We start from the raw sequence: 19,401 nt of genomic DNA on the forward strand, positions 1-19,401 counted from the left end.
GAAATGCCAATTAGTTAAAAAGGAGCTGTAAACTAAAGGGGTGAAACCTATAAGGTAGCTAACAAAGCGATTAGAAAAGAGGAGTTCCAAGATCGCTTTGTGTGGAGGCAACTTGAAATGGTCTTTAAAAATGACTGCTCTGGATGAAGATAACCTTTATTTGTATATAAATTCTGCTATATTAGTTAAAATTACATCTTAAGATAGTTACACCTGTTAGTTCTGTGTTTGCCACTTAGGCCAGTGCTATGCTAATTTAGCTTGCACTTTAGAGAAAAAGAGTTGGTGAATGAATTATAGATGGCAGTATTCTTTCCATTCTAAAGGAGATCAGAATCTGTAGAGCGTGTCTTTTCATAATAATTTAAATCTTGGTTATATGTGTGATTTTTAATTAGCCTCTTCAAACCCAAAAGTTGAAATTAATCAATGATACATTTTGTGGCTATAAGACAAATTATGACTTTAATAAGATTTTTAAAATTTATGCTTTTTTTGGTATCCTCTAAGGTTTTTTATTATATTGATCAGTTTTCTTTTGCAAAAACTATCTTAGGCTGCTTTATACACTCATTACTGAATGGCTTTTGAATATCAGTGCTGTACTCTGTTGGTGCAGGTAATAAACTGATATACCTCTATATATCTTGCTGCACAGAGGAGCTTGTGATAGAAAGATTTCATTTTATATTTTTAAGGTATTATTTTCCATTGATTTTTAGAGAGAGAGGAAGGGAGACTGAGAGAAACATTGATGTGAGAAACATCGATGTGTTGCCTCTTATACATGCCCTGACCAGGGATTGAACCCTCAACCAAAGCCTTTGGTATACAGACGATGCTCCAACCATCCGAACTACCTGGCCAGGGCTAGTCCCATTTTAATAATACCTTTATTTTTGAGGCTTCAAAATAATTTAATGTTATAAGACAGATATTTAATTCAACAGATAATTTGAGTGCAAGTCACTGTGCAAGGGGCAGAAAATTCAATGGGAACTAGATAGACATGTGACTTCTTTGAGTTTATGTGTGTGGGAAGGGTGAGGAACAGACAGTAAACTGCTAGTTGCACAATTCATTGTGTAATTACCATTGTGGAAAGTGCTAAGAAGAAGAAATATAGAGTAATATAAGAATTTGCTGACCTATTGGGGGAGAGGAGGCAAAGAAGGTGACTGGAGCTGAGGAAAAAGAAATTTCTGGCAGCACATCTTGTTTAAATATCTTGGAACAACAAACAATTTGGCTTTTGCTAGAAACTGAAAGAGTTCACCGTGGCTGGAGTGTAAATAAAAAAGAGAGAATGATAGCATGTGGTGCAGTAGGCAAAGACTGGGTCATGGCAAGGCTTGATAAACCATGTTAAGGATTTTGTAATCTACCTTAAGATTCCTTGGAGACCATTAGAATATTTTAAATAAAGGATCATGACATGATTAGGTTTAGAATGATCATGCTGGATGCTGTGTAGAAAAAGGTTTGATGGCGACCAGGGTAGATCCTGGGAGATCTGTTAGGCTGTGTTGAAATTAAGATACCTGTGGCTTTTCCAGGGGAGAGTTCTATAGGCCAATGGTTCTCAAAGGGTGGGTCTCTTGGAAACTTATTAGTAATGCAGATTCTTGGGTTCTGTCCAGACCTACTGAATCAGAAACTTTGGTGGTGGGGCTCAGAAATCTGATTTTGAATAAGACTCCAGATGATTTTGATGTATCCTAATTTTGAACCTCTGTTGTAGGTCATTATGATACTGTTGTAAAAACCTATTTATTAATCACAAAAAAGGAGCAAAGGGAAGCTATAATTTAGACACATGCCCAGTAAAGTCTGGGTGACATAGGGAAGGTACTTGCCTGTCTGTCACACCAGGAAATAGGTCGCTGGTCAGAGTAGGTGTGGCCACTGCAAGTGCAGGAAAATAAGATATTTACTCATAAACCAAGGAGTTCTTTCTCTCTTGTGAGCTGGGTTCCTGGCTCTCTTTTTGCAGGGGGAGAACTTCCCTGCATTCTCCCACATGGCTCACAGCCACGTGGACCCAACACAGTGTACTAATGGGCTGGAACTAACCTGATGCTGTGCGGGACTTAACTCTGCGATGGAATGGAAACTCTAGACACTGGCTTTGCTTCTAGCTCTGCTGAATCCCCAGCTATACCTCTTCCAGGACTGGATTAAGGGAAATGGGACTTTAGAAATGCATGGATATAATTCTATATAAATAAAATCACTCATCCTCCCATACTAGTCTTAGAAAATTCTTTTTCTCAAGATATTGTAAGGACCCAACCACCAGCACCCAGTGGGGAAAGGGATGGACACTTACACTGGTAACAATTAGATACATGGTTTTTGAATGTAGGAGGAAGTTGTAGGCTGGTGGTATAGACAGGCAGTAGTAATTGCATGAAGGTGGTAGTTGAAAGTGAGAGGAAGAGAAAAGGCTCTAAGAGAGTGAAGCTCTGGAAGAAGAGAAACGGCTCTATAAGAGGGTGAAGCCCTGCGATACTGCAGTGTCAAAGTCTGGACAGAGTGAGGGGAGCTCGTGAAAGAATCAAAAAAGGATTAGAGTGACCACCAGGCTCAGAAGAGTCTTTGAATAAGGGCGTGGCAAAGTAAGTACTGAATATGACAGTGAATGATCTTTGTGTGAGTATTTAGAGTATAATTACAGAGGTGGACACCAGCTTTGATTGGGTTGAGAAGGAAATGGGGAGAGAAAGAGTGATGGAGAGTAAAGGAATTTACAAGTTTAGGACACTCTTACTCTTTGAACTGATGTTTAATATTCAGAAATTATGAGAAATCAAAATAACCTTGAGGGGCAACTAACCAGCATAAGTTTCTATTGAAAACTACATACTAAAATCTCATTGTTTGAACCTATTGATTTTAAAATTTGTAATTTACAGAGAGGACTGAGCTCAAATTTAGCGTTGTCTTTACCCATCTTGCAAGGAATGCCATAGTATACTAATAAACTTATGGGAAGGGGGTTAGGAGATGTTATTGCTGTTTTAAAATTTTTTTTTATCCTCACCCAAGGACATTTTTGCATTTATCTTCAGATAGAGCGGGAGGGAGGGAGGGAGGGAGAGAGAGAAACATCAACATGAGAGAGACACATCGACTGGCTGCCACCCACAGGACCCAAACCGGGGCCGGGGCAAACTGCAACCGAACCGAACCCAGGACTCTTAGATCCATGGGCCGACGCTCTAACCGCTGAGCCAAACAGGCCAGAGTGTTAGTGCTCTTTTTTATATCTAAAGACAAATGTCTTTAAATGCATTTTATAATCAAACTTTTACTTTTTAAATTACCTTATTTGTTAGAATTATTCTAACATGTTAATGGTATGCTGTTCTTAAGGGAAGACCGCTTTTAATGTGAAGACAAATTAAGATAATTTCAAGGTCAACCCCGATTACATAATAATATCTTTGGCGTTGTGTGCATGCTCATGGATGGGTGTGAATACGTGCACATGAGTGTGGCTAGGAGGAGATGGGGAGAGAGGGAGACTGAGATGAAGCCATTTTAGATGTATTTTCTTTTCTGGGTGATATATGCATTTGATTAAGATTTTTTAAAATAAGAAATAATTTATTTCCTTTTTATTTATTTATTGGGATAACATTGGGCAATATTATATGTTTCAGGTGTACAGTTCTATAATACAGCATCTATATATTGTATTGGGTTCTCACCACCCAGAATCTAGTCTTCTTCTGTTATCATATATTCGACCCCCTTTACCTTCTTAATTCTCCTCCCAATCCAACCCCTTTCCCCTCTGGTAACCACCATACTGTTGTGTGAGTCTATGATGTTGTTTGTTTTGATTGCTCATTTGTTGCTTTCTGTTTTATATCCCACACATGTGTGAAATCATATGGTTCTTGTCCTTTTCCTTCTGACTTATTTCACTTAGCATGATGGTCTCAGTATCCATCTATGGTGTCACAGATGGCAATATTTCTTCAGCAAAAATGTGATCTTTATATCAACATGTGCTCACTGTAAATAGAACAGCTATAGAAACTTGTAGTTTCTGTTGCATGTAGACGTCAGCTGCTGAACCTCCACTGGCCTCTTGTGAGAGGTTATACCATTTCTCCTGGGCCTGAAATCCATTTATTCCCCCCCCCCCCACCGGAATTATTTTAAGAGTTGGACAGAATAATAGACTCCAGAAAGTCACTGCTGCAATACATCTGAGGAGAAGGAAAGGAGAGGCCCAGATATTTATTTTGTGTGTGTTTTGGGATTTTTTGGTGGTGGTTTTGTTTTTCTGCTATTAAAACTTGATTTGTTTCCTTTTCTAGTTAAATGAATGGTTCTATCTACCCTCGCCTCTTTTTCTTTCTCCTCCCACTCCCACCCCCTATACTTGTATACATAATTTTTTAAAAAGCAGATCTGGAATGATAATATAATGTGGTTTTGCAGTTTTTACCACCAGTCAACACATTTTAAATTTAAAAGGCTGAATCATAGTAATTTCTCCCATTCACTTTATATTTTGTTTTTAGAACATTAGGCTGGGACGTAAGAAGCTTGGATTCAGGTCTGTTTTTGCTCCATGATGTTGGGCAAGTTACTTAACCCCTCTAAGTTTATTTTATTTATTTTTTTAGTATTACCATTTATTGGTACCCTCTTAGTTTACTTTCTTCATCTGTAAAATTTAGACATGGCAAGTGGTTCATTTAATAGCTCTAAAGTCTACCTAGGAATGTTAGGATTTCAAAGGGCATACATTTCCTTGAATTTTATATGAAAAGTGAATATCTTAATCCACCTGTGAACACTTGCAGGGATAAATTGTTGCCATGTTAAAAACAAAATAGTCGGGGGAGAAAGCGTGTTTGAAACAAGATTCAAAAACATCCCTGGCCAATTTGGCTCAGTGCTCAGAGCGTCAGCCCAGACCAAAGAGTCCCAGGCTCGATTCCCGATCAAGGACATGTACCACAGACAAATTTCCCATCTCTAAATAAAGTTAATTTACAGTAATAAAGTCTTTGAGCTATACTTAAAGGGCTAATCTCATTGTTTGTCATCTCTTCAGCCATTTGAAGGTGTTTGATGTAAAAAGATTGACAGTCTTCATTTTTAAAACAATAAATAATCTTTAGAAGTATCAGCCTCCTAAAATCTTTCAACAACAACTAAATAAACAAAAAGCAGTAGTGGGTCTTAACTAGTATTTTATTGTTAACCTTATTAAACATTTCCCCCCTAATTTCTTAAAATAGATACTTCGTTTTTAGTGTATGCATACAGGGGTGGACAAAAAAGTAGGTTTAATGGAAGCAGGGTACAGACTGACAACCCTGAGAAGAGGGGGTGGTAGGGGGAGAGAAGAGATAAACCACAGAACTTATATGCATGTATTCATAACCAATGGACAAGGACAACAAAGCCAGGGATGGGGTGGGGGGTGGGGATGGGGATGGGGAGGAGGGTGTCAATGGGGTAAAAAAGGAGAAACATCTGTAACAAAAATAAAATAAAAAAAAAAGTAGGTTTATGTTGTGAGTACATGAAACAGTTTATTCTTGTATTATTTATTAATTATTGTATTATTTATTTGTATCACAACTGTAAACCCACTTTTACCCACCCCTGTATATATAGGAAAGGCTTTGAAACCTATTTCATAGTATAAAATACTATCATCATGAAAATAAAATTTTAAATGGAATATTATTTATAATTCTGAATGATTTAACACATCAATAATTTTTTATGTGTTCATAAATATTTCAGCTGTTACATTGATGTGGGCCCAAGAAAGCAATAGTAGATAAGGTAATTCTTTAGTCTCCACATTGTTCTACTCTGAGCCAAGGCCTGTAGCTGGATATTGCTCTGATGTTAGATGGAGCAGATAAAACTGTTTGTTAGCTAACTGTCACTACATAACATCCTTTCTTAATAAGAGACTTGACTTAATTTAATCTGTAGTTTTGTTGTCCTCACTACAGCTACATTGCTGCTACTGTTTAAAGGTCAGTATTATTGCCATTTAATATTCTGTCTCCCATTGTACACCTCATTCTCATTCTACATTTCTCTCATTCTGGGAACTAAATTAGCTTAAGTTATTACTACCTATCTTGGCTATTTATTCCCAGAGAAAATGTTGAAATGACACTTTTCTGTTCTCTATATAAAATATAAAGAGGAATTACTCTGCCAAATATACAGAATCTTAATATAAGTTTTAAGTTAGTTTGAATGCCATAAGAATGCTAACCCTGCATTCTTTTATTAAACACATTTAAAAGAATACATGTAAAATCACTTCAAAAGTATAAAAGTTCAAGAATCCCGATCTTGGTCACATTAGGTCTCCTGAAATACAATTTTAGCATTCTGATACCTTTTTAAGTAGCATGCCATGAAATAATTCTTGTAGCTGGATAGTTCTCTAGTTCTCTGAGGAGATTTTTTTTATATCTTCTTTTCCAAAATAACAGTCACTCAGAGGATTCAGAATCTGGAAAATGTAAGGGCTTTCATAATTTTAGGAGTGCAGTGGCAGCTGCACAGCAAGTCCATATGTTGCTAAGCTATAATTATATTTTAATAATTATTTTTTTCTTTGGGGAAGGAGCTATGGCTAACTTCCAAGAGACCAAAGCAGATGAATATAAGCATTCATATTTTTTCAACAAAAAGACAGAACTTTTTCTTTTCCTCTACTTTAAACAGTTGAATGTATTTATCTTGTGTCATAGCATCAACTGGATGAAGTTAACTATTCTGGATCATACTGTAAAATTTAAGCGAATATTCGCATCAAATGGGAAGATTACCTTGTTTTGTCTTTTTTTTTTTTTTTTTTTGATACTCCCTTATATGGTCTTCCCCACAGGCATGCTAATTTTGCCTCCTACACATGACTTGCTCCTTTCTGCCTCTGTACTTCTGCATGGTACCATTCCCTCCACCTGCAGTACCGACTGTCCTGTCCATCCCTTTCCTTTTAGAACTGGCATCTAAAATTACTTTCTCTAGAAATTCTTCTATGGTTTTCTCCATGTATCTGTTACTTATTTTCTTAACAACATCGATAGATAACCGATGCAACTAATCAGAGTTGTGTTTCTGTGATGTACCAGGTACAGTGTTAACTATCTCATTTAATTTTTACAGCTATCCTGTGAGTTATTATTCCCATTTTACAGATGGACTGAAATACATTCCCTGTTACATTCCTAGTTTTAACTGTGCTAGAATTTGAACTATTTTCATGATTTTTAAAACATTGCTTTTACAATGTCATTCTGCCTTTCACTATTTTTGTACTCTTTCCTTTCTTGTTCTCTACCACTTAACCTACCAAACAGCACTTTAAGAAAAATCCCAAAACTACTTTATTCAGATATAATTTGCATAGAGTGAAATACACCCATTGAAATTATATAATTTGATGCATTTTGACAAATGTATACACCCACATAACTGCCTTCACAGTCAGGATACAGAACATTTCCATCAATCTCCAAAATACCTTGTGCACTTTTCCACTTGGTGTTTCTCCTTCCCTACACTCCTAACTCTTCCCCAGACAACAGCTGATCTGGATTCTGTCCACTCTATATTGTTTTTGTCTGTTCTTGAATTTCCTATAAATGGAATTTTAGAATATGCACTCTTTCTTGTCTGGCAATTAAAAGGAAAGATTGTTCCTTTGTTATGAATATACTATAATTTGTTTATGCAGTCACCTGTTAATAGACATTCCACTTGTTTCTAGTTTTTCGCTGTTACAAATAAAACTATTGCCCTAGCCAGTTTGGCTCAGCGGTTAGAGCGTTGGCTTGTGATCCGGAGAGACCCAGGTTCAGTTCGCTCTAAGGGCATGTACCTCGGTTGCAGTTTGTCCCCGGCCCTGGTTGGGTCATGTGGGTGGCAACCACTCGATGTGTCCCTTTCGCCTCGATGTTTCTCTCTCTCTCTCTCTCTCTCTCTCTCTCTCTCTCTCTCTCCCCCTCCCCCTCCCACTCTATCTGAACAAAATATCAAAACATGTCCTCGGTGGAGGACTTAAAAAAAAAAAAAAAACTATTAAGGAAAATCCACACATAAGTCTTCGAGTGGACATTTTCCATTTCTTTTGGGTAAATACCTAGGAGTGGCTGTACTATTTTGCATTCCCACCAACAATATATGAGAATTTCAGTTGCTTCCCATCCTTCTCAACACTTATATTGTCAGTTTAAATATCTTTTGGCCATTCTAGCAGTGGTATAGTAGTATCTCATTGTGGTTTTTGATGTGTGTTACACTAATGGCCAATGGTATTGAACATCTTTTCATGGGTTTATTGGAAATTTGTATACTTTTTTGGTAAATTGTTTAAATTATTTTGTCTATTTAAAATATTTTCTTCTTGTTGACTTTTAAGAGTTCTTTATATATTTTGGGTTATAGTTTTTTGTCAGATGTATATATGGTGCCTATTTTCTACTTGGCTTGTGTTTTTATTTTCTTAACTCTATTTTTAAAGAGGAAAATCTTTTAATTTTTATGAATTCTAGCATACCAGTTTTTTCTTTCATGGTTTGCGTTTTAGTCTCCTAAGTAATTTTTGCCCAGCCCAAGTTTGTGAAGATTTTCTCTCATGTTTTATTCTAAAAGTTTTATAAGTGTTGGCTTTTACATTTAGGTCTATGATTCATTTTGAGTTAATTATTGTGTTTAAGGTGTTTTTTTCTTTCAATGAGTATCCATTTTTTATTGAAAATATTTTTTTTTTCCATTGGGTTTTCTTGGTGCTTTTATTGCAAATTAATTGACCATATATGTGTGGTCCATTTCTGGACTACCTGTTCTGATTCATTGATATATATATGGCATGCCAATATCACACTTTTACTTTATTTTTATAATAAGTTTTGGAGGTAGTGTAAATCCCCCAACCCAACATCTTTTGAAAATAGGAAAAACATCTTTGTATAATTTACTCTCTTGCTTTGGTCGCTAGTGTTTGTGTATGTGTTGTTTTTTTGTCTGTTTTTGTTTCTGCTTTCAAAGATGTTGCCCCCAACAAAATCTTGTACTTTCCAGGACAGATATTGTTTGTATTAAGGAAGATGTTAAGTACTCTCAGCTGGGTAGAGTTCTTAGCAACTGATGTTCTTCCAATGCCTAACTATCATTGGTAGTAAGCAACTCTAGGTTCCAATGGTGTATCAATATTATTTTTGAGGAGGTAGGTAAATTGGAGCTGTAATAGCAAAAGTGTGTACCAGAAGCTAAGTGTCTAAATACCAAGTGTGCAATTGGGCAGGAAATGAAATCGAAACACTTTTCAATTATGTTAAAATCGTATGTTTTTTCTTCCTCTCCTGTCTCTCTTTAACAGAAATATTCTAGCCTTGCCTAAAGCAGTCTCTTGCATGAATATTTCAGTAGCTCTAATGACAGTTGCCAAAACTATAATCTGTGCTTAGTGGGAGCAAGTTGAATTGAAGAAAAATTTTAAATATAGATAGCATTTCATTTAGTTTCTGACTACATGTAAATGGAAGTAAAAAAAAATCCTAGATTAAGGAATACTATTCTTGATTTCAAAACAGCACCCAGATGCTTTCATTTTTCTTCTCTAGTACACTGCTGGTGGGAATGCAGACTGGTGTAGCCACTATGGAAATCAATATGGTGTTTCCTCAAAAAATTAAAAATTGAACTGCCATTTGACCCAATGATCTTACTTCTAGGAGTATATATATATCCTAAGAAGCCTGAAACACCACTCAGAAAGAATATATGTACCCCTATGTTCATAGCAGCACTATTTATATTTGCTAAGATCTGGAAACAGCCCAAGTGTCCATCAATAGATGAGTGGGTAAAAAAACTGTAGTACATATACACAATGGAACACTGCAGCTGTACTCTTATTCTTTGAGATGACATGGAGGGACCTATAGAGTATTATGCTAAGCAAAATAAGCCAATCAGAGAGAGACAAATACCACATGATCTCATTTACTTGTGGAATATGATGAACAAAAAAAGCTGATGAACAAAATAGACCCAGAGACATAGAAAGGAGTACAGTTCAGAATGACAAACTTCAGAGGAGGGGGGTGGAGGGAGGGAGGAGATAAACCAAAGAATTTATATGCAACAATGCTTGGAGAAGGGGGGTGGGGGATAGGGAGGAGGGTATCTGGGGGGAAAAGGAGAAACATCTGTAACAAAAATAAATGAATTAATAAAAAAAAGTCTTTCTTTAGAATAAAAATAATAGGAAAAAGGGTAAATGTAATACATATTCAATTATGTATTGGTTAATATTTATCAGTATTTTGTTTCATGTATATTTATGATCTTTCCAATTAAATTGTGGGCTTCCCTAGACAAAGTTTTTATCTTATGTTTATTTTGTATCCTTTTTCTTTCCTTTTTACATTCTAGAAATGTTGATAGATCTTGTTTATTGCATCTTAATTAACTTGTTCTAGTGAATAATAAATCCTAGGCTACAGTAGAAATATATGCATATTTTTTTCTTCCTAATGAAATCACATTTCTTCTTGGAAAGATATTTCTGAGCTTTGCACTGGACACAATTTAGAATTTTAGAAATCAGGTAGGTAATGGGGTAGAGGTGGGTAAATACCTTCCCCTTTATTAGTTATTAGTATAGGTTCCTTATGGTCCAGAGCCTTAGGATTGGTCATCACTTTGATTCTGCTCCTGTATTTACTTTATAAAGACTGCAGTGGATTCTTAGATCAGTCATACAAATGGAACCTGCCAGTCAGCTGCTCAAATAGATATTTTTAGATGTCTCTCCTCTTAGTACTGATTATGCATTTGACCACAAATCCTTCATTTGATAGTGTGAAAATATGGAACAGGAGCTCCAGAGGAAGCACCTTGGATATTAAGATCCAAACTAAAATTGAGGTAGAGATCACACTTTTAATTAAAAACAGTTTTTCCTCCTTATGATTTTGATAAAAACCTGAGCTTGCCTGATGTTTATGTGACAATCTTAATGGAATCAAAACACCTTACTAGAAAAACATGAGTTTTAGAAAGAACTGACACTTGAGCAACTATGCTTTCCTCAAAGGAAGATCGAGGGGCATGTTATCACAGCAAGGGCAGTGGATGTGGACAGGTTAAAAAATCCACTGCTGGTATAGTTTCTAGGCTAACATAATGTTTCCTTAATCTTATAACACAGCATTAACTATTTCTTGGCTGAACCCAAACATGTCAGCCTTTATAGATTTGTCATGATTGAAATATAGCAGTTATTAAATCCCCATGATGACTGGTCAGCTTGACACTTCAGTTGCTTTTCCCCTGGCTTTTGTACATAACCTTAAGTGAATAAATGATTTAAACTATCTAGTCTTAATTACTTTAAAGATATTTTTCTTGGTTTCCTTTATTTATTTAATGACTTTATTTTTTCAGTGCTTGCTATGTGCCAGGTACTTTGCAAGAAGCTAAGTTTTCAAAAATAAAAGCTAGCCCTGGCCGGTTGTTAAGTGGTTAGAGCATCAGCCTGCGGACCAATGAGTCTCGGGTTCGATTCCAGTCAAGGGCATGTACCTCAGTTGCGGTTCATCCCCAGCCCTGGTCAGGTTGTGCGGGAAGCAACCGGTCGATGTGTCTCTATAGACACATGTTTCTGTCTGTCTCTTTCTCTCTCTCCCTCTCTCCTACTCTATCTAATGATGAATAGAAAAATATCCTTGAGTGAGGAATAAAAAAAAAGGAAAAAAACAAACAAACATGCTTCCCCTGCCCTAGCTTTATTGAGATATAACTGATATGTAACATTGTCTAACTTTAAAGTGTATAATGTGATGCCTTGTACATGTATATGTTGTGAAATGTTTACCACATCCTTACCATTTTGTTGTTGTTAGGACATTAAAGCTCTGCTATCATGGCAGCTTTCAGGTATACAATACAGTATTGGTTTTTTCTGTTTGTTTGTTTTTTCATTTGTTAAAGCATTTCTTCCTATTATGTTTTTTGTTTTTTGTTAAATTTATTGGGGTTACATTGGTTAATAAAATTATATACATTTCAGGTGTACAATTCTCTGATACATCATCTGTATATTGTATTGTGTGTTCACCAATCCAAGTCAATTCTCCTTGTATCATTATTTATCCTCCCTTTTCCCTCTCTCCACCCCCCTTTCCCTCTAATAATCACCATACTGTTGTCTATGAGTTTTTTGTTTGTTTTTCTTTATCCCTTCACCCTTTTCACCCAGCCCTGCAACCCCCCTCTCCTCTGACAACTGCCAGTCTGTTCTCTAAGAGTCTGTTTCTATTTTGTCTGAAGTTTATTTTGTTCATTAGATCCCACCTATGAGTGAAATAATATGGTACTTGTCTTTCTCGGACTGGCTTATTTCACTTAGTACAGTTTTATTAACTATAGTCACCATGCTCTGTACATTACATCTTCAGAACTTATTCATCTTATACCTAGAAGTTTGTACCATTTGACCAGCATCTGCCTGTTTCCCTCATCCCTCAGCCCCTGGAAACCACCATTATACACTGTTTCTATGAGTTCTATGTTTTTAGATTCCACGTATAAGTGAAGTCATACAGTATTTATCTTTGTCTGATTTATTTCACTTAGCACAATGTGCTCAAGTTCCATTCATATTGTTGCAAATGGCAGGAATTCCACCTTTTTTGACTGAATAATATTATATTGTACCCACATACCACATTTTCTTTATTCATTCATCTGCTGATGCACACTGATTGTTTCCATGTCTTGACTCTTTATAAAAAAAATTCTGTAATAAACACGGGAGTACAGCTGTCTCTTCAAGAGTGATATCATTTCCTTCAGATAAATATCCAGAAGTGGAATCGCTGGATCATATGGTAGTTCTATTTTTAATTTTTTGAGGAACCTCCATACTATTTTTCATAGTAGCTGTACCAATTTACATTCTCGCCAACAGTGTAGAAGGGTTCCCTTTTCTCTACATCCTTACCAACATTTGTTATCGCTTGTCTCTTTTATTCTAACCAGGTGTAAAGGGGATAGCTGATTGTGATTTTGATTTGCATTTCCCTGATAATTAGTGATGTTGAGCACCTTTTCATGTTCGTGTTATCTGTATGTCTTTGGAAAAATATCTATATAAGTTCTGTGCCCATGTTTAAATCATATACATATGTATTTTTGCTTTAGAGTTGTATGAGTTCCTTTTATTTTGGATCTTAATCCTTTATGAGATACATGGTTCGCAAATATTTTCTTTCATTCCTTTTCAGGTGACCTTTTTGTATTTTGTTTTTTTTGTTGTGCAGAAACTTTTTAGTTTCATATAGTCCCACTTCTTATTTTTGCTTGTGTTGCTAGTGCTTTGGTGTCATATCCAAAAATCATTGCCAAGACCGATGTCAGGGAGCTTTTTCCTTGTATTTTCTTCTAGGAATGTTATGGTTTCAGATCTTAAGTTTAAGTCCTTCATCCATTTTGAGTTTATTTTTGTGTACGGTGTAAGATAAGGATCCAGTTTCATTCTCTTGAATGTTGCTATGCAGTTTTCCCAACAGTATTTATTAAAGAAACTGTTCTTTCTCCATTGAGTATTCCTAGCCTCCTTGACAAATTTTAGTTGACTATACATGTGTGAGTTTATTGCTGAACACTCTGTTCTGTTCCATTGATTGGTGTGTTTGTTTTATGCCAGTGGCATACTATTTAAATTACTATAGCTTTGTAATATTGTTTGAAAAGAGGAAGTGTGATGCCCCCAGCTCTGTTCTTTTTTCTTAAGACTGCTTTGGCTATTTGGAGTCTTTTGTGGTTTCATATGAATATTAGGATTGTTTTTTCTCTTTCTGTGAAGAATGCCTTTTGAATTTTGATGGAAGGTTGCACTGAATCTATAGATGACTTTGGATAATATAGACATTTAACAGTATTAACTCTTCTGATCTATGAACATGGGATATTTTTGTTTATTTGTGTCTTCTATTTTTTTGTTCACTGTCTTAATTTTTAGTGTTTAGATCTGTCACTTCGTTGGTTAAATTTATTTGTAGGTAGTTTCTCAGGGGACATGGTGTATCACTGGCTCAGGCCGTTGGGGTACATAGCATCAACAAGTATGTGGTATTTGGCTACCACTGTGGGGGATCCACAGAGGTTTCCAGGGCTATTGGAGCCCTCTAGTACCTCCAGGTCTAGCAGCTAGGTTTCAGGGCAAATAGTGGTAGTGACTGAAACTAGTGTTGTGCACATACTCAGGTGTGGGGGCCAGCTGCAAGCACCTGTGTAGTGGCAGGTGTGATTGCAAACACACGTATAGTGATGGGGATCAGGGCAGGCAGACAGCTGTGGGAGCCTTGGCTGTAGGCATGTAGTATCACGGCTGCTGCATCTCAACATGGGTGCATAGCAGTGAAGGCTAGTGATGCAGGTGCACAGCTGGAGGGGCTAGCTGCCGGTGAGCGCAGTGGTACAGGCCAGTGACTGAAGATAGGACCTGATCTGGACCTACAAGCAGCTATGGTGATCCTGGCTGTTGGCTCTTTCGTGGCTTACACATTCTCCTCCTGGTCATGCACACAGCCTGGAGGCTGGTTGGTACCAGGCATCAGGTCAGTGGCATGCAAGCACAGATGGAGAGGCTAGTCCTGAGCATATGCACGGCAATGGAGGTCTAAGCGGACGTCTTGTCTTGCACTTGTGCAGCTCAGACAGAGGTCTAGGCTGGTTGCTGGTGCAGGTCCCCAGGCTCCAGTGGGGACAGGTGAGGGGAAGGAGCGGGGAAGGCAACTGATGTGAATGCAAATACCTGTGGGACAAAAGCTGGTGAAATCTACGGGTAGTCTGGTGGGTGGTCTGTGGCAGCTGGGCTGGCTTTTGATTTTTCCAGTGTAGAGAGTTACTAGGGTCCTCTGCAGAGTAGGTCACTGGGAACTGTGGTTGCTCCCACTGCATGGCTACTATTAGTAGCCTTTGCTTTTCTTCCTTGTTCCTAGTTATGTCGCTGTGTCTCAGCTTTGCTGCTTTCTGCATGGGATGAAATAAAAGCAGGTCTTTTGTGCAATACCTCTAAGGGTGGAGAGGCTGATTGCTTGCTGTGTGTGTGTTGGGGGGGAAGCGGGTGCAGTCAGTGAGCTATGCAGGCAAAATGAAGCTCTCTTCCTTCCCTTTTTTGTGCATCAGTTCTTATTTTTGTTTCATTGTGTTGCTGAAGTTTTAGTGGACTGCAGGTCTTTCCCAAAGCTGTTTTGTTCAAGGATAGCCATCTAACTGTTACCCTTATTGGAGGATGGCGCTTGGGGACTCCTGTGCCATTATTTTGGTCCCTGAGTCTTTCTGGGTGATGGTTAACTTTAATGCAGAAGGCATTCAGTAATTAAGACTGGACTTGACAAAGTGTGGTTTATATATATATCAGTATTCTTCAGATCGTTTAAAAGCATATAGAACATTTTGCTAATCACGTCTCTCAGTAGACATTTGCAAAAATGCTTTTAGGAATGGCCTGTGAATCACCGTTGAATTGATCTATTATTAACAATAACACTTATGATAGTATAAGATGAAATGTTATAGGGTGTTGTACTGGATAGTCATGAAGTAGACAGGGATGAACAGGCTGTTCTAAGGCAATTCTGTATTTCTCTCTGTGTTTCTCTTTATCTTTCAGGTAAAGCACTAACTGTACTTTATTTTTTCTTTTTATCCTCACCTGAGGACATTTTTGCATTTATCTTCAGATAGAGTGGGAGGGAGAGAGGGGGAAGAGAGAGAGAGAAACATCGATGTGAGAGAGACACATCCATTGGTTGCCACCCACACGACCCCAACCGGGGCTGGGGACAAACTGCAACCGAGTTACGAGTCCTTTGCAGGGACCGAACCCGGGACTCTCTTGTCTGCAGGCTGATGCTTTAACTGCTGAGCCAAACCTGCCAGGGCATGATTAAAATTTTTTAAATAACTGTATGGTACTAGTGTATATAAAAAATTGTGAAGTTGGTAAACCAATGACTGCTGAGTAACTCTGATACAGAGTAAAATGGTTAGGTTCACATCTGGCAGCATAATTATCTGGCTGCTAGAGAAATAAGCATTTGAAAAAAATTCAGTTAATAGTTTTGAGCTGTATGTTGACGAATAGAATCCAATGATGTAATTTAGTATTTGACTATAAATTTACATCTTTTTTTTCCTCTTGGGTTATTTAAAACATCTGCCATCACAGTGAAACATGTAGTACTCTTCTGCTATGCCAGAAATATGTGTTAAGGTTCTTTGAATTCAAATTGAAGTAGTATATAGAGGAATAGTTAGCAACTGTGGAAGGCAACACAAATGAGCTGTCACAAAAAAATTGACGTACAACTTACATACACTAAAATGCACAAATCATAAGTGTGCAGCTCAGTGAATGTTACAAAAATACACCCTGGTCACTACCACTGCAGTCAAGGTATATTACATTTCTAACTCTTTCATGCCCCCTTCTGGTCAGTAACTCCCCCTTACACATCCCTAAGATAATAAAAATAATCACTTTTTCTGACTAATTCTTAAGTTCCTAGAACAGTGGTTGGTACATAGTATGTACTGAAAAATATTAATTCATTAAATAAATGGGTCTTAAGATCTGATATGCTTTAAGGGATTCTTTATACATTATAATTATTAATGTTATGTTTTGTTTTTCTTTTATAATTTTTTTCTCTGTATAATTTTAATTTTTTTCAAATATTGAAAATATTATTACATTTGGCCATTTTTCAATATTTCTTATGCATCCGCAAAGATAAGTTATTTCTTAATATATTAAGTCAATATTGTATTTTCAATCCCACCTCATAATTTGACCTAAAATATTTGTCTTATTTGATCTGGAATTAATTTTGTTGTGATCCTGAGTTGTTTTGTTTCCAATTTTAAAATAGACATTCTAAAGTTCAAATAAATAAAACATTGGCTTAAGATCATGCCCATGTGCCTTAACCGTATCAGTTTTTTGTTTTTTTCAGGTGTTCTAGTTGGATTTTATGTAGGCACTTTTTTCTCTTTTAAAATTGCAAGAGTTCTAGAACTACTGAATTTATGGGTGGTCCTTAAGAAGCAGCAAATTTATGGTCTAACTTACTTGAAAGATTTAAAATTTAACCTATTATAGGAAGGGCAGGGTCATTTGCTCACAAATGGAACAAAATTAACTTAAAGGATTCAGATTCTATGTGAATAACTAGTGCATCATGGAGAAGGGGTCACAATGCCACTGTAATAATAGATTTATTTCTAAACAGAACTAGACAGATTTGTCATTGTTGTGGAAAGTTGATATGTCTTGAATCTGATCTCGAATTATAGTATTTCTAAATAGGAAAACTTCATACCACTTCCCCCCAAGTAAAAAAAAAAAATGTGGTAATAAAATTTACTGCCTTAAGTATTTTTAAGTCTAAATTCAGTTCATTTAAGTATGTTCATGTGTTGTGCAACTATTACCACCTTTCATCTCCAGAACTCTTTGTCTTGTAAAACTGAAACTATGCCATTAAACAATAACTACCTATTTCTCCTTCTTTCAGCTCCTGGCAACCACCATTCTACTTTATCTCTTCGATTTTGACTACTCTAGGTATATCATATGAATAGAGTCATACAGTATATGTTTTTTTGACTTGCTTATTTCACTTAGCATAATGTCCTCAGGGTTCATCTCTGTAGTAGTATGTGTCAGATTTTTCTTCTTTTTAAAAGCGAGTAATATTTTATTGTCTGTGTTTATCATATTTTGCTTATTCATTCGTCAGCAGACACATTTTAACTATTGTGAATAGTGCTGCTATGAACATGGGTGTATAAATATCTGTTCAAGACTCTGCTTTCAATTCTTTCGGGGATATACCCAGAAGTGGAATTGCTGGATACTGTGGTCATTCTATTTTTAATTTTTTGAGGAACCACCATATTGTTTTCCACACCAAGAGAGCACAGTGATTCCAATTTCCCCACATTTGCCACATGTCACTTATTTATTTTTATTTTAAATTTCATATCTACTTTTATAAAAACAACACAAAACTTACAATGAAAAATAGCAATTCCCTGTCTCACCTCCCCACCTCCAAGTTCTCCCTACCAGAGGCAAACTTTCAATTTTAAAGTGTCTATATGACTATTTTTTCTATTCTAGTTATTTTCTATTGGTCTCTTATTATTAAAGATAAGGATGTAGCACTCATATCACCCTAGCCATATTATTGCTCCCCCATCTCCCTAATATGGTTATATCACACATTTTGGTTACATTGATATTAATGTTTATGTTATATAATAATGCTATGATTAAGTATTATTCACTGAGCTATATGGTTGATACTGCTGCTGATTATTTCCTTTCTTTTGATTCATTTTCCCCCCTAGAGTTGATAGTTGCCTCAGTTTTTCAGTTCCTTAATTTTTATGTACATATCACCAACTCCTCTCCAATAGAGTCATTAAATTCCTCTTACTGTGATCAGACACATCAGATTATTTCTCAGTTTTCAGCTTCTTTTCTTTCTTTTATTCCTCAGACATATCTCCCTGCAGCCGCATCTTTCTGGGCTGGTTGCTCTCTCGACCTACTGCTTATTGTTGTCCTGGCACATCCCTAGCATCATCTTGGAAATTCCCTTTTCCCTCTCTTAGGTGGATCCTCTCTCTTAATTTTTACCCCCATTTAAAAATTATTTTTATTTTCAGTTACAGCTGACATACATTACTGTATTAGTTTCAGGTATACACCTCAGTGATTAGACATTATATAATTTAATAAGTGATAATCCCAGCAAATCTCTAACCTCCTGGCTTTACTTTACATTCCCATGACTGTTCTGTAACAACCAGTCCCTTCTGGCCTCCAAAGTTTCTGTTGAGGAGCCAGCTGACAGTCTTTTTTTTTTTTTTTTTACTTCTCATTTGAGGATATGTTTTTACTGATTTTTAGAAAGACAGGAAGGGAGGGAGAGAGAGAAACATCGATTGGCTACCTCCCACATGCGCCCAACCAGGGATCACACTTGTAACCTAGGTGTGTGCCTTGACTGGGAATGGAATCTGCAACCTTTAGGTGTACATGCTCATGCTCCAACCAAGTGAGCCACTTTGCCAGGGCTTATTGGAGCTCCCTTATAGGTAACTAACTGCTTTTCTCTTGCTGCTTTTAAGAGTCTCTCTGTCTTTAACCTTTTGTATTTTAATTATGATGTGTCTTGGTTTGGGCCTCTTTGAGTTTATTTTGTTTGAGACTCTGTGCTTTCTGGTTAGGAAATGTTTTTGTCATTATTTTTTAAAATAGGTTTTCAATTTTTTTGCTCTCTCTTCTCCTTTTAGCACTGCTATGATGTG

At 36.6% G+C, this 19,401-nt stretch overlaps 1 protein-coding gene across 4 annotated transcripts in view; it reads left to right on the forward strand.

The window, feature by feature from the left end:
- OSBPL8 (oxysterol binding protein like 8) overlaps window positions 1-19,401 on the forward strand; it is a 152,024-nt gene that overhangs the window by 11,829 nt on the left and 120,794 nt on the right. Inside the window, exon 3 of one of the 4 annotated variants that reach the window (XM_036252582.1) lies at window positions 17,598-17,647. The exons of 2 other annotated variants lie outside the window; for them this stretch is intronic. In XM_036252582.1, the coding sequence (XP_036108475.1) occupies window positions 17,598-17,647 (50 nt within the window). Of the gene's footprint in view, window positions 1-17,597; window positions 17,648-19,401 lie in introns of those variants that run through there. One more of the 4 variants, XM_036252586.1, reaches the window with a different exon arrangement.

This window comes from Molossus molossus, unplaced genomic scaffold (genome assembly GCF_014108415.1).
Source record: "Molossus molossus isolate mMolMol1 unplaced genomic scaffold, mMolMol1.p scaffold_m16_p_10, whole genome shotgun sequence".
In the NCBI taxonomy this organism is placed as follows: Eukaryota; Metazoa; Chordata; class Mammalia; order Chiroptera; family Molossidae; genus Molossus; species Molossus molossus.